The sequence below is a fragment of the Heterodontus francisci genome, chromosome 22, assembly GCF_036365525.1.
Source record: "Heterodontus francisci isolate sHetFra1 chromosome 22, sHetFra1.hap1, whole genome shotgun sequence".
NCBI classification, from domain to species: Eukaryota; Metazoa; Chordata; class Chondrichthyes; order Heterodontiformes; family Heterodontidae; genus Heterodontus; species Heterodontus francisci.
In genome coordinates, this window is record NC_090392.1 from 74,690,915 (window position 1) to 74,715,529 (window position 24,615).

At 41.3% G+C, this 24,615-nt stretch overlaps 1 protein-coding gene across 2 annotated transcripts in view; it reads left to right on the forward strand.

Annotated features, from left to right (window-relative positions):
- The first annotated feature begins 325 nt into the window (after positions 1-325).
- zw10 (zw10 kinetochore protein) overlaps positions 326-24,615 on the forward strand; it is a 28,718-nt gene continuing 4,428 nt past the window's right edge. The window contains exons 1-13 of one of the 2 annotated variants that reach the window (XM_068054057.1): positions 326-456; positions 3,673-3,807; positions 6,268-6,369; positions 7,341-7,418; positions 8,240-8,411; positions 9,382-9,531; positions 10,543-10,734; positions 10,915-11,078; positions 13,891-14,073; positions 15,576-15,814; positions 19,387-19,458; positions 20,879-21,048; positions 23,674-23,804. In XM_068054057.1, the coding sequence (XP_067910158.1) occupies positions 352-456; positions 3,673-3,807; positions 6,268-6,369; positions 7,341-7,418; positions 8,240-8,411; positions 9,382-9,531; positions 10,543-10,734; positions 10,915-11,078; positions 13,891-14,073; positions 15,576-15,814; positions 19,387-19,458; positions 20,879-21,048; positions 23,674-23,804 (1,893 nt within the window). In that variant the 5' untranslated portion in view covers positions 326-351. Of the gene's footprint in view, positions 525-3,672; positions 3,808-6,267; positions 6,370-7,340; positions 7,419-8,239; positions 8,412-9,381; positions 9,532-10,542; positions 10,735-10,914; positions 11,079-13,890; positions 14,074-15,575; positions 15,815-19,386; positions 19,459-20,878; positions 21,049-23,673; positions 23,805-24,615 lie in introns of both variants that reach the window. The other variant, XM_068054058.1, reaches the window with a different exon arrangement.

The following is a 24,615-nucleotide window of genomic DNA, read 5'->3' on the forward strand; positions in this document are numbered from 1 at the left end:
GGAAGACATATCTGAGGCGCTGTTGTGGAAGGTTGCATCATTAGAGTAGATGCGTTGGAGATGGAGAAATTGGGAGAATGGAATGGAGTCCTTACAGGAGGTACGGTGTGAGGAAGTGTAGTCGAGTAATCAGTAATAATAATATTCCCCTGCAATGCCGGCAGTGGCCAGCCGGCGCAGTGCTGGTGTCAGTGTGCACTGGCATGGAGGGTGGCTCCGGGTTTCCCGCGCCAGGGTTTGAATGGGGAGTGCGCGGGGGCTGACGGGAGGGACTACAACGCCCGTCGTCCCTTGCGGCGGAGCGGTTGCTGCGCATGCGCCGGGAATGGAATTGGCGGCGCAGGATGAAACATGGCGTCGTTTGTGGCTGAGGTGTTGGCATCGTCGGGGAAGCTGGAGAAGGAGGATATCGGCACCAAGATCAGCAAGCTGGCCCGCCGGGTGGAGGAGGTGAAGGTAAATGCTGCTACTGCTGGGAGGGGTTTGATTCGGGCCCCGCAGGGATTCGCTATTGCCGGCGATAGGTGAGGAAGCCGAGCGGCGAGAGCGGGTCTGTCTGTGGCTGTCTGCCCACCTGCACTTGCCTTCACTGCTTGCCCCCCTGGCTGCCAGTCCCCCCTCTGCCCACCTGCCCTTGCCTTCACTGCCTGCCCCCGACTACCAGTCCCCCACTCTGCCCACCTGCACTTGCCTTCACTGCTTGCCCCCCTGGCTGCCAGTCCCCCCTCTGCCCACCTGCACTTGCCTTCACTGCTTGCCCCCCTGGCTGCCAGTCCCCCCTCTGCCCACCTGCCCTTGCCTTCACTGCCTGCCCCCGACTACCAGTCCCCCACTCTGCCCACCTGCCCTTGCCTTCACCGCCTGCCCTCTGGCCGCCTGTCCCCTCTATTCCTGCTCTCCCCTCCGCCTGATGCCCTTCCAGTGTCAGCTCTCAGTCATTTATTTTTGTTTACTTTGGGTGTCTGTTTTGATATCTGGTTGTTTTCCCTTTGCTTCAATAGGTTTTGCAGCAGACCTCACTCTTGATATTTTAGCCTCGTGATTTGTTATGAGAAATGTACTTAAATATTCTACTTTGTTAAAAACAGCAAATTGCTGCTGAAATGTGCTTCGCCTGGCAGAAAGCATCATTTTTTAAAGTTTAGCAACAAACTTAGTTGTGCTTTTGACAAAGTAGAAACAGTTTAATGCTGGGATCAGTCGGAGCCATGTACTGTATAAACAGGAGTTGTAACTTGGCAGTGTGAGTGATGCAGAACATTATTGCAGCTGAACCTGGGATTTGTTTCTACCACCTCAGGGGCAACTAGCAGCCAGGTTTTCTGACATTTACAAAAAGTTTGTTAAAAGGTAAAATTTAAAAAATGAGCCAGTTGTAAAAAAAGGCATAAAATTTGTCACAGTAAGTAATTATTAAGCTTAATTGTATTTATAATTATTTCTTAATACTATCCACATGCCTGGTTCTGGCAATGTTAACATGTCTGTCATTTAACTAGTCTTATCCCTGGACTGAGGCTGAGATGGGTTAATACTTGAAATTAGTGAAAATGTATTAAAATGTTAACTAATGCTTTTTAAATCGCAATACAGAGGAAATGGATGTGTAATCTCCTGATAATTCAAAGCTGTATTCTAAAAATATTTGTATTATCCAATGATTAAGGTGAGCAATGTGAATAACTGGCTCAAAAAATGACTTGAATTATCATATCATTCCAGTTAGGTGGCTGAATTAAGTAGGTTGTATTTGTGATAAATTAGTTATTTGGTACCAGGTTTTAATTATAGAAATTTCTGGAAAATCTGGACTGTCCTGTTGAAAACTGGACTAGTGGCAACAGCACGAGACCCAGGTATATAAAGCTCCTGACCAACCCCTCTCGAGTTCTCCTGTCACTATCTTTGTGACTTCTCTAGCCCTACAACCACTCTGTGTTCCTCCAATTCTGTCTTCAGGTGCACCCCCTTAGCCCCACCATAGGCTGCTTTGCAAGGGGATTGGAGTACAGGCATAAAGAAGTCTTCTTGTGCAGGGCTTTGATGAGATTGCATCTGGAATACGCTGTGTAGTTTTGTTCTCCGCATTTAAGTAAGGATATACTTGCATTGGAGGCAGTGCAGCGAAGATTTACTAAATTAGTCTCTGGGATGAGGGGGTTGTCCTATGACGAGAGGCTGAGTAAATTGGGCCTATATTCTCTAGAGTTTAGAAAAATGAGTGGCGATCTAATTGAGACGTACAAGATTCTGAAAGGGCTTGATAGGGTAGAAGCCGAGAGATTGTTCCCACTGGTCAGGGAATCTAGAACACGGGGACACAGTCTCAGGATAAGGGACCAATCATTCAGGACTGAGATGAGGAGAAATTGCACCACTCAAAGGGTTGTGAATCTTTGGAATTCTCTACCCCAGGGGGTTGTGGATGCTCCATCACTGAATACATTTAAGGTTGGGATAGATAGATTTTTGGTCTTGCAGGGAATCAGGGGATATGGGGAGGGGGCAGGAAAGTGGAATTGAAGCCCAAGATCAGCCATGATCGTGATGAATTGTGGAGCAGGCTCAATGGGCCATATGGTCCACTTCTGCTCCTATTTCATGTGTTCTTGCCTTCAGACATCTACCCCTAAGCTCTGCAGTTAACCTACTTCAATCTCTCTGCTTCACCTGTCTTATCCTTTGGGAGCTTCCTAAAAACCTACCTCTTTAACCAAGCTTTGTCTGCCAATGCTAATATCTCTTTCTACTTGGTGCCAATATTTATCTAATTATATTCCTGTGAAGAGCTTTAGGATGTTTTCCTATATTAAAGATGCTATATAAATGGAAGTTGTTGTCTAGGTACCAACAAAGTTCCTGTGTACTGTCAGGATAAACTAGACACAGCCTGGAAACAAAGGTATGGAAATTATGCCGTTCTGGTGCTGCTTTGCAGGCAACAAGTCAGCTGTTGCTGGTAGAAGGATCCTAACGGTTTGGTCTTCCCAATTGTAGTTGATGTATGCTGAGTGCAGATTTGACAGACAAATCTTGAAGCGAAACAGAAATGCGTTCTAGCTTTGTTGCGTAAATCTTCAAAATATCTGTTGTAGTGGAAGTGTACTTTGCACATATGTTCTCAGTTTTGTCAGGTTTGTTTAGCAGATTGATGCTGATGAGCTGTAAAGTACACTTAAATCAGTATACTTGTGAGCTATCCTTAATCCATTGGCTCAAATTGCCAGCAGTGACAGACCTGTAGTCACCAATACATCACTCTAGTGTCATGCAGCTGTGAATGATTTTTCTGTAACAGTCCAAGTTCAGAAAACCAAAATCTTTAATTGTGCTGCAGGTTGTTTTTCCGCAGTTTAAGTGACGCAGCACAAAACTTTTGCATGTCCATGCTTATATTTACTGAAATCCTTTTGGGTGGTTGGGGGGGAACAGCTGCAAATGCGGCACCACATAATTATTTCATAACCCTGCCATTACACTTCGCTGCAACCCTCATGACTATAGTGCTATAGGTGAACACTAGTTTTCTTGTATATGTCCTGTTTAAAATATGAAAATAGGTTTTGTATTAAATTCAAAGATGTTAAGCTTATTTTTACAACATGGTTACAGCTTATGGTAAGGGGAATAAGAGATTTGTGAAACTTGCGGCTTAAAGGTATTTTCTTACAGGGTGAAGTATGCGACATGATAAACAAGAAGTATGAGGAATTCATCCCAAGTTTAAAAAATGGAGAGGATTTGGTAAATCAGGTGGACGGGATATCGATGGAGATAGATGTTCTTAGATCACAGATTGAAAATGAGGTAACTAAAGCAAAAAAACAATGACAAGTAAATGCCCGATCGTAGCAAGGCCTCATTGCCTCCGCGTTGCACCGAGATGTATTTAGGTGTCTGACTGGTGCTCGCAGAATTTAGTGAGCACAGAGTAATACTGACAGCTATGCCTTGCTGCAGTTCAAGCTGAGATCAGCACAGAGCTCTGCTCCCGATATCTAATTTTTAATGTTGGATTGTGAACAGGAGTGTTCTGAAAATTCCATAGAATATGCAGCACACAAACAGGCCATTTGGCCCAACCAGTCCATGTCCGGATTAATGCTCAACTTGCAAAAATGAACAACAACATTGCATAAATTCAAAAGGCAAAACGTGGGTGCTGAAAATAATCTGAAATCTAATCGGTAAATACTGGAATTATTCAGCACGCCAGGCGGCATCTGTGGAGAGAAAAAGAGTTAATGTTTCAGGTCTGTGACCTTTAGTCAGAACTGGAAAATGTAAGGAGAACACAGCACAGGAACAGGCCATTCGGCCCTCCAAGCCTGTGCCGATCTTGATGCCTGCCTAAACTAAAACCTTCTGCACTTCCGGGGACCGTATCCCTCTATTCCCATCCTATTCGCTATCGTACCTGCTTCCACCACCTCCCCCGGCAGCAAGTTCCAGGCACTCACCACCCTCTGTGTAAAGAACTTGCCTCGCACATCCCCTCTAAATTTTGCCCCTCTCACGTTAAACCTATGTCCCCTAGTAACTGACTCTTCCACCCTGGGAAAAAGCTTCTGACTATCCACTCTGTCCATGCCACTCATAACTTTGTAAACCTCTATCATGTCGCCCCTCCACCTCCGTCGTTCCAGTGAAAACAATCCAAGTTTATCCAACCTCTCCTCATAGCTAATGCCCTCCAGATCAGGCAACATCCTGGTAAACCTCTTCTGTGCCCTCTCCAAAGCCTCCACGTCCTTCTGGTAGTGTGGCGACCAGAATTGCACGCAATATTCTAAGTGTGGCCTAACTAAAGTTCTGTACAGCTGCAGCATGACTTGCTAATTTTTATACTCTATGCCCCGACCGATGAAGGCAAGCATGCCGTATGCCTTCTTGACTACCTTATCCACCTGCGTTGCCACTTTCAGTGACCTGTGGACCTGTACGCCCAGATCTGTCTGCCTGTCAATACTCCCAAGGGTTCTGCCATTTACTATATACCTCCCACCTGCATTAGACCTTCCAAAATGCATTACCTCACATTTGTCCGAATTAAACTCCATCTGCCATTTCTCTGCCCAAGTCTCCAACCGATCTATATCCTGCTGCATCCTCTGACAATCCTTATCACTGTCCGCAACTCCACCAACCTTTGTGTCATCCACAAACTTACTAATCAGACCAGCTACATTTTCCTTCAAATCATTTATATATACTACAAACAGCAAAGGTCCCAGCACTGATCCCTGCGGAACACCACTAGTCACATCCCTCTATTCAGAAAAGCACCCTTCCACTGCTACCCTCTGTCTTCTATGACCAAGTCAGTTCTGTATCCATCTTGCCAGCTCACATCTGATCCCGTGTGACTTCACCTTTTGTACCAGTCTGCCATGAGGGACCTTGTCAAACGCTTTACTGAAGTCCATATAGATAACATCCACTGCCCTTCCTTCATCAATCATCTTCGAGTACAGAGACAAGAATAGTGGAGAGTGGAGAAAAGAACAAAATCGAAGATCTGTGATAGGATGGAAGGCAGAAGTGACTTTAAATGGCAAAAGGGATGCTGGTGCAAGCCAAAAGGGACAAGTGAAGAAACAAAAATGGGACTAGAGGAGCTGTACATGGCAACTACAGAATCATTACCAGCATTATGTATAGTTTTAAAATATCTATGAAGCCCAATGAACCAATCAACTACTGTATAAAATTAAATTTGCTGCTGTCAGTGTGGATCAACTTGATGAAGGTCTCACACCCTGAGTATTGCTGCTGCTTTTGTGTTCGATGTGCAGCGGAGACTGCTTTACATCTGTCCTAAAGCAGCAGTGTAACTGCAGTGCAAGTCTGCAGAAGGTTTGGCTATCAAAATTTCTGTGCTACTTTTTTTTCAAGTTTTAGTTGGACTTTCCTCATACTGATGCAAACAACACATTGTACAGAGAAGAAAAAGATCAGTTTAAGGATTAAAAATTTCTCATGCTACTTCAGATTTGCTGCACAAAAGTGCATGCTCTAACCTAACCAACACTCAGAAAAATGTCACCTTTTAGGTTGCTGTTCCAGCAGGCTTTCTAACTGCTTACCTCATATTATGCCTGGACTCAAAGCATCATGAGTGCATTAATTTATTTTTCCCTGTAAATCTATAGGGATGAAATGTCTAGGTTCCTACCACTAGATTGACCATTGTGTTAAGGTGGTATCTTGCACTGAGCTTAACAATCCATAGAACTAAGTTCATAACATGCTGGTGTGTTTTAACAGGTGCAGAGAGATCTCCGTGTTGCTGTCACTGAGTTCAGTGAGCTGAAACAACAGCTGGAGAAGAGTACGGTTTTACTGAGTGTGTTGACACAGTTACATGAGGTGAGTGGATAAGGCATCGAGGTCGCCTTGCATTCTGTTTTAGGATAGATTTAATTCTCTTCTTCTGTCAATTTTCTCAAATGATTTTGGGCCGGTTGGGGGGTGGGGGGGGGGGGGGGGGGGGGTGCAGTAGTGTGATGAGGAGTGACAGCTGTCCAGTTAGCTCAACCTCATTACTTTTGCCTAAAAAGTCTTTCAGCCATTGTTTCTGTTAACTTTCTTCTCTTCAGTAATGATTGCGGGAGGGAGGAGATTCAGGATCATTGACATTTGCTGTACGGGAAGAGGATGACACGAATATTATGGATGAACCACACATGATATAGTGTGGCGTTATTGATCAGGGGCATTTACATAGCTCAGCGATTAAAATGTAAATACACTCCAAAATAAAAAATGTAAATAACAAAAGGATTTTCTTGAATCATTTTCCTATATATAGTCAGACTTCCCCATTCAATTGGCAACTTTAAGACGCATGTTTCAACGTTGTGCTCTGCACGATGCGTTTGTACATTAAGCAGCATTGAATGTTATCAATGTGGAAGCTTTACGCAAAATATTTTGCTCCATTAATAAAGTCTTGTATTTTTCTTGTATGAAAGCAGGACATGCTGCAAACACGAAGCTGACCAGGCACTATTTCTAAAAGGAAAAGATACGTTAATGTTAGGATGTGAATCTCACCAGAAGTGGAAAATGAGTGAACTTTTAATAGAATTGAATGAAATAAAAAAAGAAGAGCTATTGAGTCAAATGCACAGTTTCTATTTGAAAAGCTCGAGAGAAGTGAAAACTGATGAACAATTGCAGAGTTAGTGAGGTTAAGGGCATAAAATAATTGCCTGTACCTGAAAAGACTAGAAACGGGAAAATCTTCATGAGTTTAAAAGTCTGTTACTTTATTGACTTCCAGATGTTTGGGAATGTTAAGTGGAACTATTTTTTTTTTTTCTTGCACCTTTTTTCAGTTTGACACTGCCCTTGAAACACATCACCAAGCTTTGTTAGAAAAAAACTACAGCAAATCTGCTACTCACCTCAATAAGGTAAGTACATCTATTCCACATAACTGCTTTTGGAGCCATAATGTTACTATTTGGGATTTAATTGGATTGTCCATGTAATAAATTAGAATTTAAGTTGATCCTTGTGCTGTTGAGTTAAAGTCTTACTGAAATGGAATATTGCTGGAACTACATTGTTACTGCCATGGTTTGCTGGAGTTGTTTATAATTTAGATTTTCTGAGTCTTGCTATGCTGTCCAAGCTTGAAATATACTGTAACCTCTCCATGCAAATTGAGTTTTCATTTCCCACTCAGCATCTCTTTTGAAGTCTGATTGAAAGCTCTGGTATTCTAGGTATTGACATTGCTGTCATTATCTTTGTATAGTTTTAAACTCCTTAACTGAATCTGGAAATTCTGTTTTATATACCACAATCAAAAGAGGGCTTGTGTTTATACATACCTTATCACATTTCTTAAATATATAGATGTATTGCATGAAGTGAATTACTTTGTGCAGCAAATGTGGGAATGATATTGCCATTTGTGGGATCTTACACTCAGAGTAAAGTGTTAATTGTTTTTGGGTATTGGGGAGGAGGTGGCAGTGTTGTTTAGGACATCAGGAAAACACTTTGCTGTTCCAATACTGGCGCATGATTTATAATATCCACCTGATCCACCAAACGGACAAACTTTTTTTGTCTAAAAAGCAGATGTTTTAGCATATATTCCTGAAGTACCACATATACAGTGACCAGAAAAAACATGAGTAGTTTTGAAGTTTTTACAAAGTTGACTGAGTTCAGTTGCAGCTGCAAACGAGTTTAGCATTCCCTTGTTTCTCCTAATATTTGTAAGGCACAGTCCAACCTGACCCTACTAAAATCAAGGAAGGGTGTCGAGCTGAAGATGTTGCAAGTTCTCAGCACAGAGCTTATCATACAGAAGGAGAAACTGCTGTATCATCTGGGTGAGGAGTGGAAGCAGCTGGCAGTGTGGAACCTGCCTCCTTCACCAGCTCCTACAAAAGGTGAATCAACTGATTTATTGTCTTTCTTTAAAAAGAGAAATATAACTAAGGTATGAGCTGTGAATATCTAGATACGTTTAGAGAAATGTGGTTATTAGACTTTTTAAAATAAATATTCTTATTGTGTAAAAGATGTACACACATTTCCTGCTGGCATTTTCCATTGAAAATTCCTGCTTCCATATTTACAGTGGAAATTGCCTATGTATTTGCAACCTCTCACCAGTGGAGCTGCTGCAGCACCACCCTTGGGTGGAGTGTAATTAGGGTCACAGTTTACATAGTCCCTATAATAAATGAAATAAGAATTTATATAATATAAAAGTAAGGACAGAGTGTGACTTGAAAATAGGGACTGAGTTATGTCCATGCTTCTTGGTCCAAATAACTGCAACCCTCTAACCCTGCTTCACCCGAATAATAAACTTGGCCTTTACTCCCCGTGTACATTGCCATGGGAGATCGACTAGTATATGTTATAAGCCATATTGATATCTCAACTTCTGGTAATACATTCTCTCTAACAATAGGCTTATCAATAGAGAGAAAGCAGCATAATTCTCTGATGAGCAACACAATGGGAGATGTAATTTAAATGCATATACCTATAATTAAAATATTATGAGGGTATTTTACAAATTTTCCTATTTGATCTTGCTATTCTGGTTCATGGGTTGCCTTTTATCGAAATTTGAATAACTTAATTCTTTCACTTTGTCCTTTATTTTCTTTCCTCCCTGTAAGAGCTCCCTGGCCATGCATTGTCCACTCCTAGATCAAGGAATCATGATGACTTGCTTCTAGGACCCTAGATAATTTTGCTTGAACGTTCCAGTACAGAGGGAACTTCTGCACCATTGCCCAGTATTTTTCTATTCATCTCCACAGAAGAAATGGTTTTTGATGTGAAGTGATAATGAAGCTGTTAACACATGGGAGGAGCTGATCACTTGTTGCTGTTTTCCTCCAGCTGAGGATTTGTATGGGTGGACTTTGAAGACTGAGCTGCGCTTATGCAACATGACGTCGAAGAGGAAAAGTGATCTTGAGCCTCTCCTTGTGTCGATACTTCAAGGCTTTGCAATCCTTGGTGAATTGAACAGGAAACTGAAATTCTTCAGTAAGCAAGTTACACTAGTAAAATATTTCAAATTTAATTTTTCCTTTGTGCCCAGGATGTGATGAATATTGTGAAACATCGGCACATTAGATCATAAAAGTAGTTGCACAATCATTACTTTCCAAGTTGGATAAAGTTCTCCGAGGCAGAAGACATGGCTGATGTATAGATGTGCTGTGGCATGGATTGGTAGGACACAGGTTTTTGATGTTTGTCTTTTGACTGTTGGGAAAAACTAAACATTAAAATCAATTAAATTAATTTTTTATAACCCCAGAAGTGAAACCTGTCTAGTCACATTTCCATATGACAAGCCATATGCATTTCCACCTGTGTAGAATGAAAGTCTGTGAACCAATCTTCCAAGGGTAGGTCTACAAGAGCAATGAAATGTGCCTCAGAAATTAGCTTATCCAATCATGAAATATTTTCTCAGATCAAATAAATGCTCAGATCAAAGCTTTTAATTCCATAGTTTCTGAATAAAACATCTATTTTTCTTCACTGTCAGGACAGTTTGTAAATCATAACCTTGTAAATAATGCATTCAGTTTCATATTCTGTGTTCTGTCTGAAAAACACCTTTTTTGTATTAGCAGCATAAACTAGAAATTTCAGGTTAAGTTGCTGTGATTGAACTTGTTGCCTTTTCAGTTTTAGAATAGCAGACAGTGATGCTAGGTGACTCCTGATTGTTAATTTTTTTTTACTTTCAAAGTTTCACTCTATACCATGGTTTCTAATTAAAATAGAGAAATTCATGCAGTTTAAAAAAATTTTTAAATAAAAGATATAGGGAATTCAGAAACCCACAGTGGGTAGGGGAGAGATGTTTCTCCATGCGCAATAGTTGAGGTCCTATTGTAATTGTCATATTTGTGTCTACTTTTGAGTGCAAGGTTGGGAAAAATTATTATACACTGAACAATTGCATTGTTGTAGAATGTCATTCATGTTTTTGCTGTAGTCACCTTTTGCAGCTTAATATGCATGTACATCTCAATTGTGCAGGTCAGATCCTGATGAAATATATTTTGAAACCACTGGTTGCTGATCCTTCCCTCGATGTTGAGATTGAACTTCAGACACATGATGCAGTATTACGGTTCAGTGCAGTTGAAAGGCAGTCTGATCACGTCTCACCAGCAAAGGTTTACCAGAAGGTGATCACTGTGTTGGAGTTCCTGCATCAACATCTGCTTCGTACGTACGCTTTCTTTTCTTTTGTCCCCTCTGCTCCCTGAATGCATAGCAAGAATCTTGTTTGTTGCAGTCTTAAGCAGATGCCATTCTGTGAAATTAGTCCAATGGCATAATTCAGATAGAACGTTTACAATTGAATATGTAAAATTTTGATTCTCTTTCCTTTGATATTTGTATTAGATGTGCCTCTCTGGGACTCTGTGGATTGTAATGTGAAGCAGGATGTAATCCTGGCAGAGATGCTGGGAGACATGATCTGGGAGGATTTATCAGAAATCATTATCAAGAATTGTTTAGTATATTCTATACCAGCAAACAGCAGCCAATTGGATCAGTACGAAGAGGTAAGGAGACGTGCAAAGCTAACTTTACCAGCAGCCAGGGAAGATTGATCAGCAGGAACTGTTGAGACTGCTGTGTGAAACTTGTTGCAAAGCAGTTTTGAAAGCCCTGTAATTTATAAGGATGCTTGGTTTACAATAAGCTGATGGAATTTGGGAAAGTTAATGTCTTTTTTGTGCAATTGTCTGTGTGTCTGTGTAATATCTAATGTAGAGATCCTTCCTAGGCCGCGCACGTCCTATCCACAAGGGATGCTACCAGTCGTCTCAATGCTTGGTCATGTGTCTTAGCATTTATTATTGGAAATTCTTATGTCAGCATTTTTCAATCCATTTTGCTGTGTCAGCCTCATACTGTAGTTGCAAACTCTGGCCTCTAGGTGGATTGATAAAGCAGGTTCCTGTGCTCCTTCTGCCAACTCTCACCATCTTGTATATTTGAAAGAAAGTTACTTATTAACCGACCATAGGCAACTTACTAAAAAATATAGAAAATATATACTTATGGATTGAATCATTGACTACAAAAATCATTAACAGTAGAAATGATCAGCCCAACGTGTACACACCTATACTCCAAATCAGTGTCAAAGATGCAAATGTTTCTTACAGTTCAAGCCATATCCTGCATCACTGTCCTCCCATGGAACCAAATTATTGATAAAGGTGTTCCACTTTGTGTCTGGATGTGATCAATATTGCTCTCCCAACATTACGGATGGAAGATGCCAATTTGGTCCTGAAACTGGAATTCACGCGGGGTTGGTTTGGGGGGTGGGGTTTGCTTTCTTTACACTCCCCTCTCTTCTCTCCGCACCCCCCCCCCCCTTCCCCTCCACCCACAAGGGAGGACATCCATCTCTGTCCTGTACAGTTGAGCACTTCCTGTTCCTTTCTGAAATTGAGTTAATTTTCCGAATGAGCAGGAGCACCTGTTCCCATGACTGTATAATGCTACTGAAGTAAGTTAAGACAGGCTTTGGGGAGTAGTGAAATCTAATGCTTTCTGTTCCAGAGGATTTCACTGTGGAACCAGCCAGGCTGATGCATGGAGGATTAGTTTAGACAAATATCTGGCCCTATCGGCTTTGCTGTGCATCCTTGTCATAGAACATTACAGCGCAGTACAGGCCCTTCAGCCCTCGATGTTGTGCCGACCTGTGAAACCATCTGACCTACACTATACCATTTTCATCCATATGTCTATCCAATGACCACTTAAATGCCCTTAAAGTTGGCGAGTCTACTACTGTTGCAGGCAGGGCGTTCCACGCCCCTACTACTCTCTGTGTAAAGAAACTACCTCTGACATCTGTCGTATATCTAACACCCCTCAACTTAAAGCTATGTCCCCTCGTGTTTGCCATCACCATCCGAGGAAAAAGGCTCTCACTATCCACCCTGTCCAACCCTCTGATTATCTTCTATGTCTCTATTAAGTCACCTCTTCTCCTCCTTCTCTCCAACGAAAACAACCTCAAGTCACTCAGCCTTTCCTCGTAAGACCTTCCCTCCATACCAGGCAACATCCTGGTAAATCTCCTCTGCACCTTTTCCAAAGCTTCCACATCCTTCCTATAATGCGGTGACCAGAACTGCACGCAATACTCCACGTGCGGCCGCACCAGAGTTCTGTACGGCTGCAGCATGACCTCGTGGCTCCTAAACTCGATCCCCCTACTAATAAAAGCTAACACACCATATGCCTTCTTACAGCTCTATTAACCTGGGTGGCAACTTTCAGGGATTTATGTACCTGGACACCAAGATCTCTCTGTTCATCTACACTACCAAGAATCTTCCCATTAGCCCAGTATTCTGCAATCCTGTTACTCCTTCCGAAGTGAATCACCTCACACTTTTCCGCATTAAACTCCATTTGCCATCTCTCAGCCCAGCTCTGCAGCCTATCTATGTCCCTCTGTACCCTACAACATCCTTCGGCACTATCCACAACTCCACCGACCTTAGTGTCATCCGCAAATTTACTAACCCACCCTTCTACACCCTCATCCAGGTCATTTATAAAAATGACAAACAGCAGTGGCCCCAAAACAGATCCTTGCGGTACACCACTAGAAACTATACTCCAGGATGAACATTTACCATCAACCACCACCCTCTGTCTTCTTTCAGCTAGCCAATTTCTGATCCAAAGCACCAATTCACCTTCAATCCCATACTTCTGTATTTTCTGCAATAGCCTACCGTGGGGAACTTTATCAAACGCCTTACTGAAATCCATATAGACCACATCCACGGCTTTACCCTCATCCACCTGTTTGGTCACCTTCTCGAAAAACTCAATAAGGTTTGTGAGGCATGACCTACCCTTCACAAAACCGTGCTGACTATCTCTAATGAACTTATTCTTTTCAAGATGATTATAAATCCTATCTCTTATAACCTTTTCCAACATTTTACCCACAACCAAAGTAAGGATCACAGGTCTATAATTACCAGGTCTGTCTCTACTCCCCTTCTTGAACAAGGGGACAACATTTGCTATCCTCCAGTCTTCCGGCACTATTCCTGTCGACAATGACGACATAAAAATCAAGGACAAAGGTTCTGCAATCTCCTCCCTGGCTTCCCAGAGAATCCTAGGATAAATCCTAGGATTTATTGTCATTGCTGTTTTTTTAATATGAACATGTTGCAATTCCAGTAGTTATAGATACCCAAGAGGACGCTGTAACTGACTTCAGGGACATAAATGAGAACAAAATATTAAGTTCAGAAGTAATGTTTTATTGCTTTTTCTGACACTGATATGTGTTTCTTTCCCCCCCCCCCCCCCCCCCCACCCTTCCAGGTGATAAAAGAAACCGACAAGTTTGAGAAGAAACTGAAAGAGATGCAGTTTTTGCGGGATCGTTTCACAGATCTGTTAAAATATGCAAGAAATGTAAATGTTCACTTTGCTAGTAAGAAGTGTCAGGATGTGATAGTCACTGCCAGAAACCTGATGACATCTGAGATCCACAACACTCTGAAGGTGAATTAATTGATGTGTGTATAGATCCAAGCAGTCATATCAAACTGACTTTGGAGTTGGGGGAGGGTGGGCAGGGCTGGCCATACCTGGGGCCCTCTGGGCAGGGCTGGCCATACCTGGGGCCCTCTGCAGTTTTGTTTGTACCATAACTATAAATAATGGTACATGTTGGAACATGTCAAAGGAATGCAACTAACTTCCTGATATGCAGGAAATAGCTGCCTGTGGCTTATGACAATGCTTGAATCTCTTCAGTGCGTGCCACGCTCTTACCATGTGATCACTAGACTTATTTAGTATTGATAAGAATGTGTAATAGGGGAAAAAACACCACTACACTTCAATCTTGCATGGTACTCTTACTTCATCTCATTCTTCGCACACTTGTACTTCGCCTTAATGTCTCATAACTCAAAGTACTTTCTCCACAATCTTAGATGGATAAATGTTATTTTTGTGCTGTTTTGCATTTATCACAATTTGAGTTGACATTGTATAACATTTCAAAAGCCTCCCTGCCTGTAACACTTTACTGAAATATTAGTTGCAAAAGTATTTTAAATAGCCAATATTAAATATCAGTGTCAAATTTAACTAAACCGAATTTGGCAATAATGTTGAGTCCGAAAGTTTCACTATGTAATGTCGGGACTAAATCAGTAGTTTTTGGATTTTCTTTCGCACAGACCACCCCTTGACATGCTCCGGGGATGCTCTACTGACTTGCAAAAGACAATCTCGCTACCTGAAGAAAATAGCAAAGATGCATTCAAGGGGAGGCTGGAGAAAAGATTAGAGGGATATGTTTATAGAGCGAGAGATACAGCACTGAAACAGGCCCTTTGGCCCACCGAGTCTGTGCTGACCATCAACCACCCATTTTATGCTAATCCTACATTAATCCCATATTCCCTACCACATCCCCACCTTCCCTCAATTCTCCTATCACCTACCTACACTAGGGGCAATTTACAATGGCCAATTTACCTATCAACCTCCAAGTCTTTGGAGGAAACCGGAGCACCCGGCAGAAACCCATGCTCACAGGGAGAACTTGCAAACTCCACACAGGCAGTACCCAGAACTGAACCCGGGTCACTGGAGCTGTGAGGCTGCGGTGCTAACCACTATGCCACTGTGCTGCCTTGTTGATGGGGTTAGATGAAGTAGGGTGAGAGGAGGCTCTTGTGGAGCATAAACACTGTCATGCACTATTTAGGCTGAATGGCCTGTGTCTGTGCTGTACTTTCTGTGAAAACAGTGCTAAGTCAGTGAATACAGAAGAATTCAGAAATCTGACTTTTGGGAACATTTAGGATCAGTTTGTGAATCTAGAATCCCCCAGCGTGACAATATACAGATTAAGTAAAATGCTGATTAGAATTTCAAATTTTTGATAGTATTTTATTTTTATGTATAAGCTTAGGTTTAAATTTGGTACAACACAGTGAGCAGGAATTTCTTGCACTAGTTCAAAGTTCTGCTGATTGTTTTATCTTCAGATTGCACCTGATTCTAAGATCTCCATACCAAAGCTACCCTGTCCAGAGTCAAGCAACAGAGCAAAAATGGCAAAGACCTCCAACATTGCTCTGAGTGACATGGTAAACCTGGGAAGCGGTAAGCAGCTCAGCCATCGGACGCTCTGTGTGCCCACCTGCCGTATCAGCGAATCCGTCCAGAAACTGGTAGAACTGGCCTACCGAACGCTTTCTGAGGCCACAAGTGCCACACCTGAATGGCAAGTAATTCCATATGTTCAGTCACCTAATGGTAAGAGATGTTGGTGCATTGGGGTGAAGAGTTTCTCTGCTTTCAATGCCTTGTGGCATTATTGCATGCTCCCAAGCTGGTATGGATAAAAATTTTGGGCTGGGTTAGATGTAGAGTGGAATTGTTTTTCTCTACCCGTGTGTTGTGCTTTAACATTAACCGAGAGCTGTTTTGCAGGCAGTTGTTCAAGTCTAACATTCCATCTGGGGCAATCTAAAAAGCTGCCGTTTTAGTCATTACCGGATTTTAACGCAGGAAATGAAACTGCAGATAAAGGAACTCTCATCGCATCTCACAGGGCGGCACAGTGGTTAGCACCGCAGCCTCACAGCTCCAGCGACCTGGGTTCAGTTCTGGGTACTGCCTGTGCGGAGTTTGCAAGTTCTCCCTGTGACCGTGTGGGTTTCCGCCGGGTGCTCCGGTTTCCTCCCACAGCCAAAGACTTACAGGTTGATTGGTAGGGTTTAATGTAGGATTAGTATACATGGGTGGTTGTTGGTCGGCACAGACTCGGTGGGCCGAAGGGCCTGTTTCAGTGCTGTATCTAAATAAATAAATATGGCGAATCGTTAAATAATTCATAGACTCGGACAACATAAACAGGGGCATTTGGGCCATCATGCCTGTGCCGACTCTTTGAAAGAGCTATCCAATTAGTCCTCCTTCCTTGCTCATTCCCACGGCCCTGTTTGTGGGATGGCATGTTTCTATCTCGTCTGTGGTATAATGTCCTTTTGTGAGTCTGTTGAAAGGCTGATGTGTGCCTGAAAATGGTGATTAGAAGTGCTTTTACATTGGACATCTGCTTCCTTCCATATGTACAACTATTCTGTTCCAAGAGTCAACTTTAATATTTAAAAAAACTGTCAGTTATATATTGGTAACTGTTCAGAGTGGGATTAAAAACTTCTTTGTGTATTGTTTCAGATCCTGTTACCTGTCGAAACAGCTGTCTGTTTAAACTATTGTCTCAAGGGGGAAGTTGTGGCTGCACAAACATGAGTTTCCAAGCCCACAAACACCTCAAATTGTACATATCTGTGACAGTAAGCTCATGGCATAAGAAAACATTTAAGAGGCATCTGGACAGGTACTTGAATGAGCAAGGCATAGAGGGATATGAAATTAATGCAGGCAGGTGGGATTAGTATAGGTAGGCATTATGGTCGGCATGGACGCAGTGGGCTGAAGGGCCTGTTTCTATGCTGTATGACTCTATGACTATAAAAGTATTCAATGCATGTAACATGATCTAGGCTGTGCCCATGTTCAGTGTGTTGGGCAGTGGAGTTGGCAGTGGTTTTTAGTAAGACTTGAGCTGGAAAAAACCTGTTCCTACCCGTTTCTTAGTATGGGCTAATAGAAAGAAGGAACTTGCATTTATATAACCTTTTACGACCTCCAGATGTCCATACACGATTTACAACCAATGAAGTACTTTTGAAGTGTAGTCATTGTTGTGATGTAGGAAATGTGACAGCCAATGTTACTAACTTTGCAAGTTAGCACTAAGTTAGCCTGAGGCCATAGGATGGCTGGTAGCAAATAGAAAAATGTTGCGCTGGTGCATTACGTGTTTTTCTTTGAAGAGTATGCTGCATTGTTGGACAGAGTGGAATGATATTTACTGTGCATCTGACTGTGCTATATTTGACTGGGTAATAAAGGATGCCTCAAATTGGGAAAAGTGTTTCATACGAAAATGCTTGAAGCATAGAATTAAAAAATAAATTTTGAGGGCAGAATTTTTTTTTAAATTTCAGGCTTGCAGCTTGTTAGTTTATTTGGTTAATGACCCACTAACATAGCACCCTGCTTCCAGTGGAGCGCTCTATTCATGTAAACATAGGGTAAACTTGCATATAATGGGTATTTGAATGCTTGGGTTGCATGTAAGTGAGCTTTACATTCTGGAATGATTGTCAGATTTTAAAGTAAGAATGACACTTCATGAAAACCTGCCGAAGAAGCCTGCAAATATTTATGCATTGTAAGTGGAATCTATATATATTGAGGGGGGTTTTTGCTATTAGTCTAGAAATTGTTTTTGGTAATATTGTGGACAAGAACATTGAATCCTTTTAGTCTGCAATGTCTGCTTCAGATCACAGAAGCATGTTGTATGGAATACGTTAGGTGATTGTACACTAATATTGACAGTGATATCTAGGTTTTTTTGAAGAGTGAAAGTGCAATCAGAATATTGAACCATAGATTCGGAGATAAATGCAAAATACTGCGGATGCTAAAAATCTGAAATAAAAACAAGAAACGCTGGAAATACTCAGCAGGTGTCGCAGCATCTGTGGAGAGAGAAGCAGGGTCAGATGCTGCCAGATCTGCTGAGTATTTCCAGCGTTTCTTGTTTTTATTATCATGGATTCGGAGAGACCTAATGAAAGGTGTTTGTGAATTGATGCCATTGGTACTGCATTGTTTGGCCATGGGGTGGTGCTAAATTCCAATTCTTTCAGTACAATAATTTACAGTAAAAAGATCACCTTCATAAAGTTGTAGATTTCTCCAAAAATGAACTGTTCCATTTGGATCTACATTCAGCCGTTGCTACTAAAGCTGACCGGTTCACTGAGTAATCCTCCGTCGCCTCCAGCGTAATATTACCACCAAGCACATTTTTTCCCTCCCTTTCCCTTCCCAAAAGAACTGTTCCCTCTGCAACACCTGGTTCACCCCTCAGTTGCCCCAACACCAACGGCACCTTTCCATGCGAGTGCCCTTTTACCTCCTCCCTTCTCACTGTCCAAGGCTCCAAATGCTCCTTCCAGATGAAACAGCAATTTACCTCTTGTACTTTCAAATTAATATACTGTGTTCGCTGCTCTGATGTGATCTCTATATTGGGGAGACCAAATGCAGGTTGGATGACCACTTTGTGGAACACCTTCGTTCAGTCCGCAAGCATGCCCCAAGCTTCCAGTATCCACCTTGCTGCCACTCTGACCTTTCTGTCTCGGCTTCCTGCGGTGTTCCTATGAAGCTCAACGCAAGCTTGAGGAACAGCACCTCGTTTTTTGACTGGGTGCTTTACAGCATTCTGGTCTCAACAGTGTTCAATTTTAAATTGTAATCTCTGCGCCTTTTCTGCCCTTATTTTATTTCCTTTTTCTGTGCTGGTTTTGATTTATCTCTTGTTTCTCTTTCCTTTTGCTTTTGGATAGCAGCTGTTGATTTTGCTATTCACACTTCTAGGCATATTTTGTTTCTTTAATTGTCCCGCTTACCACTCCCTTTGCTCTTGCACCATGAACCCTTTTGTCATTTAATCTCTCCTGCCTTCAACCCTATTACAGACCTTCCCTTTTGTTCTTTTTCCCATCCTCCACCCTTTCACTTGTTGAAGACTTATTACATCTCTGATTTTAGCCAGTTCTAACTTTTCTCAGTCCTGACAAAATGTTTACTCTTGTTTCTTTCTGCACAGATGCTGCCAGACTTGCTGAGTATTTCCAGCATTTTTCTGTTTTTATATGTCCTTAGTATTTTATTTGTACTTATGGTGTTTGCTTTGTTTTTTTTCAGTGCTGTGCAACTGTTCTACACAGTTAGAAACATGTTCCACTTGTTCTACGATGTGGTACCTACCTATCACAAGTAAGTATTTTATAAAATTTTAAAAATTTGATTTTTAATTCCTTTGCCACATTGAGTTTGGAGCCTAGTTGCTATATTTGCTGGTGCAGCGCCTTGACTATATTGCCGATTAATATAATATTATATTCTGCCACTTAAACAGACAAATTGACATACGTTTAAATGAGAATCATCTGATCCGCCTTAGTATGTTTTAACAGCCCAAATATCTGTTGGCATTTTCATTCACCCCACTGTCACCCTTGTACTTGATGTATATATAATTAGAATTTAATAGGGAAGCTTTGTGAAGAAATACATGTGTTGAGTTTATGGAAAAGTATAATTTGAGAGGATTTTGACATCCTTAACCTGGGAGGGAATAAAAGTCTGATGGCACAGAGATGGAAGACCAAAGTCTGGAAGCTAGACTGATATTGCAGTATAAAAGCTTACTGCATTTGGCACTGCCCCTTTTTTGAAAGAAGCTTTAAGTAACTATTTTAAATAGACCATGCCTTTATACGAAATTTCAATACTACTTAAGCAAACTTAAATGTTCATAGGGTTATATCATACTTTGTACTTTCTAAAGTGAAAGATTTGCCAGAGATTTTCCCAGGCGTCTCTTCCAAGCATGCTGTCTGACTTGGCTGTATTGGAATAATTGATCAGTTTCTAAGCGCAGTTCTCGGAGCAGATTGATTTTAGATATCCCTTCACAGACAGTGCATGAATACAATGTTAAAATTTAACTTCTGTAATTTAGATTTTCTGATGTTTTCGTGAGAGCCATTCATGTTAGAAATTTTTGGTTATGTGGTCTTTGGGGTCGAGAGTTACCTGAGTTTATCTTGTATATAGAGGAGTGAGTGACTCATTCTGTAGTGATGTAAATTCTATGCAATATGGAGACTTATTTCCAGCAGAAACAGGTCATTTGGCCCAACAGGTCAATGCTAGTTATGTTTCACACGAGCGTCCTCCCACCCTACATCCATCTAACCCTATCAGCATATTTTTCTATTCATTTCTTCCTCATGGATATTTCTTCCTCTGTATATGTGGAGCTACGCTGTTGGCCTCAACATGTGAAATGTTAAAGCCAAGAAAAGGTGGGGTAGTGATCCTTGCAAATTTAGCATCAAAGGAACTCTCTGATTTCACTACTGTAGCAGTAACAAACCTCTTTCAGGATAATGAATTGGCCATTTTCTAGGTTGTTGCCCTTGGAAATTCTGTTTAAATTTTGCATTTCCTAATGTTAGTATGAAAATATTACCATATTGTGAGTCAGATTTTGTTTATAGCTGCTGTTAGAAGATAACATTATAGTTCTTTTGGTCATCGAATGTCAAGACTGTTCTGGTTACAGTTTAGTTACTTCTGGCAGATGCAACCTTATGGTATATTCTAAACCTGTTGTCTTTTTCTCATTCAGGGAGACCCTGCAGAAGTTGCCCCAGCTGGCTGCTATTCACCACAACAATTGCATGTACATTGCCCACCACCTGATCACCTTGGGAAACCAGTTTCAGTGTAGTCTCCCAAGTCCTTTATGCAATGGAGCTGCCACCTTTGTAGACTTTGTGCCAAGTTTTAGACGATTAGGTGTGTAACTGGATTTCGTTTCATTGATCATTGAGCCCTGTATCTGTTTCCAAAACATTTTCTAATGCAACAGCAGTTGTGATCCATTGTTCATTATGCCAAAAGTAGAATTGGAGGTGATTACAAATCTTCAATTACAATACTGGTGAACCAAATTTTTGTAATATATTTAAATTAAATTAAAACAGAGCTACCTTGTTCCTCCAAAGAATAAGAACTTTACTGAACTTTAAAATTGTGACATCGTTGACCGTTGCTTTTGGGTATATTATAAAGTGAAAATTGAAACTGATTCTGAGTGAGTTCCTTTTTGGCTGCGAACCTGCATTCTGCCACTCTGCAGTAGAATTTTTGGGTCTCCAAGCTGCCTGAAAGATTGGTAAGAATTTCAAGCCAAAGAGGTCTGAGAGAACGAAAGAATCCTAACAGTAGTTGACCCTGTGGCACCAATCTAACCTTTTTAAACTGCCAGTATTCCTGCTTTAATTAGTGTGATCATAGGGTGTCGGTTATACAGGGTTTTGGTGAAACCACATCTGAAGTATTGTGTGCAGTTTTGGTCTCCACATTTAAGAAAGGATATACTTGCATTGGAGGAGGTACAGCAAAGGTTCACTGAATTGGTCCCTGGGATGAGGGGGTTGTCTTATGATAGGCTAAGTGAACTGAGCCTATATTTTCTGAAGTTTAGAAGAATGAGAGGTGATCTCATTGAAACATACAAGATTCTAAAGGGACTGGATAGGGTAGACACTGAGAGATTATTTTCACTGGTCAGGAATCTAAAACACGGGGGCACAGTCTCAGGATAAGGGGCCGATCATTTAGGACTGAGATGAGGAGAAATTATTTCACTCAAAGGGTTGTGAATCTTAGGAATTCTCTACCCCAGAGGATTGTGGATGCTCCATCGTTGAATGCATTTAAGGCTGGGATAGACAGATTTTTGGTGTCTCAGAATCCAGGGATTTGGTGAGCGTGAGGGAAAATGGAGTTGAATCCTAAGAATAGTCATGATCGTTTTGAATGGCGGAGTAGGCTCAATGGGCCATATGGTCTACTCCTGTTCCTATTTCTTGTGCTCATTAAATCTAGCAAGCTGTGAGTTGAAAATTGCTGGTGGTGCTGTAGATATCTCAGTAAGCATAAGGTGATTGCCTTTCCAGCAACATTTCAACAGGATACTTGGTCGTACATGTTTTTTTTTACTTTGCGCACTCATGAAAACATTAAGTTTGCCTGTTGTATAAATTTACAAGGTTAAATGTGACTTGGATTGTCAACATTTGCTGCTGAAGCTCAAAACATTGCTGATTTATGATGTGGATGCTCTGTTCTCTCTTTCGCCCCCGCCACTACCTGAAACTGCAAAATTCCATGTTTAACAGTTAGCTTGACTCAGTCGTAGAGTGCTCCTGCCTTTTGAGTTCTGTACAACATTTCTACCTTGAAAACCACCAAACTAAATGAACTGGCCATTCGTGCTTGTAGAACCTTCTTGTGCAGAAGTTGGCTATCGTGTTTGCAGGTAACAACATTGGCTGAGGTTGTCAAAGATGCTGTGTAGGTACAAGTTCTTTCTTTAAGGCAAGCACATGATAAGCTGTCAGGATTCTGTCACTTTGCAGACCGAATGTTAGCAGGTGGACAAGAGCAGCTCCGGTTTTTGTGCATTTTTGTTCCATCTCTGGAAAGTGTCTTTTCCTTGACTTGTGTTGCATTTGGGAATTTGGAACATCAGGTAGTGGAAGTGTTGAGCCCAGAAATCTGGATGAGTGTTGTTTTCTTCTGAAGGCCTTGTTCCAGGAATGGTAGCATAGTGCTTGTGATACTAGGCTAGTAATCAAGTGGCCCAGACTAATGATCCAGAGTCTGAGTTCAAATCCCACCACAGTAGCAGGGAAATTTTTAATAAACAAATCTGGAATAAAATGCTTGCATCAGTAATGATGGCCGTATCACTACTGGATTGTCATAAAAATCTATCTGGTTCACTAATGTCCTTTTAGGGAAGGAAATCTGCCCTTATCCGATCTGGCCCTTGTGCAACTCCAGACCTACGGCAATGTGGTTAACTCTTAACTGCCCTCTAAAATGGTTTGGTAAGCCTGCCAGTTAAGGGCAACTAGGGATGGCCAACAAATGCTGGCTTTGCCAGCGCTGGCCACATTCCGTAAATGAATTTAAAAAGGTTAGTCATCCTGTGTTTGTGGTGGGAAAGGGGAGGCATGTGAGTGGGGTTGGGGAGGGAATCAATAATTGATGGAGGAAGAATATTGTACTTCTAAATACTGTGCAGTGTAGGTCACAGTACTCCATCAATTTTGACATGTAATTGTACTTTCATTATCGTCTAAAGATCCAAAGTGAACCTTGTTTTTAAAAAAATTGCAAAGCAAATAGTGAACTGGATGAATAGATTTTAATTTACTCATTCTTCAAAAGTAAATGTTACCTAGAATAGTAAATTTTGTGACTGAAGTCAAAACAATCAATTTGTTTCTGTGAATGATGGATTGGGAGTCTTATGAGTTTGAAATTGGTCATTGTAGCAAATTGCCTTTTAAAACAAAAAAAAAGCATTTTTAACCCTGTTTTTAAATGGATTGCATTTCTCCTTGCCAGGAACAGAGTGTTTCTTGGCGCAGTTGCGTGCCCAAAGAGATGAGTTGCTGGAAAGGTTGTCCAACGCAAGAAATCTTTCAAGCTTGGAAGATGTGGATAATTACTCAGCGGCTAACAAAGCTGTCCGGCAGGTTGGATGTTACAGTGCAAATGCACTTTCTTTAAAATTTGCGGAGGCATTGGAGAGTTTACTAAGATGATAAATTACAATGGTGAATGCGTAAAATGTGAAATCAAGATGAAACATTTTGCACAGTAACCAAAGAATGGTTAGAAAATGGAACCTGTTAGCACAAGGAGTAGTTGAGGTGAATAGCATAGATGCATTTAAGGAGAATAAACGTGAGGGAGAAAGGAGTAGAAGGATATGTTGATTGGGTTAGATGAAGAGGGGTGGGAGGAGGCCCATGTGGAGCATAAACAACAGCATGGCCAGATGGCCTTTTTATGTGCTATAAATTCTATATACATACACAATAGATCTGCCAGCGTCTGAAAGAAGAGACAAGCTACCTTTTTTCAAATTCATTGTCTTTCCTGTAATTTGTGTTTTAGGAGATAGACCTGTTTGTATAATGGAAGAGCTAACGATCATAGCTCAATATTGTATTGAGGTTTTGGCTGAATTGTCGTATTGGTCTGTCATGGCAGTCTGCCAGTCTGCAGCCATTCTTAAGAGATATATATAAAAAAAATGCTAGAAATACACAACAGAACCATCAGCATTTCAAAAGAAAAACGGCACGTCTTGAAACTGAAACTTGTAACATAACCTGTCTTTTCAGACAGATCTGTATGGTTTCAGCATTTCCTGTTTGTATTGTTGTTCTTAACTCTGCTTCCATACAGGAGATTCAGATCACGCCTGAATCCATTGTATGGCGGTGAACATGAATTTATTTGGATATTCAGACCACTTTGATTACTTCTTCAAGTGTTTGA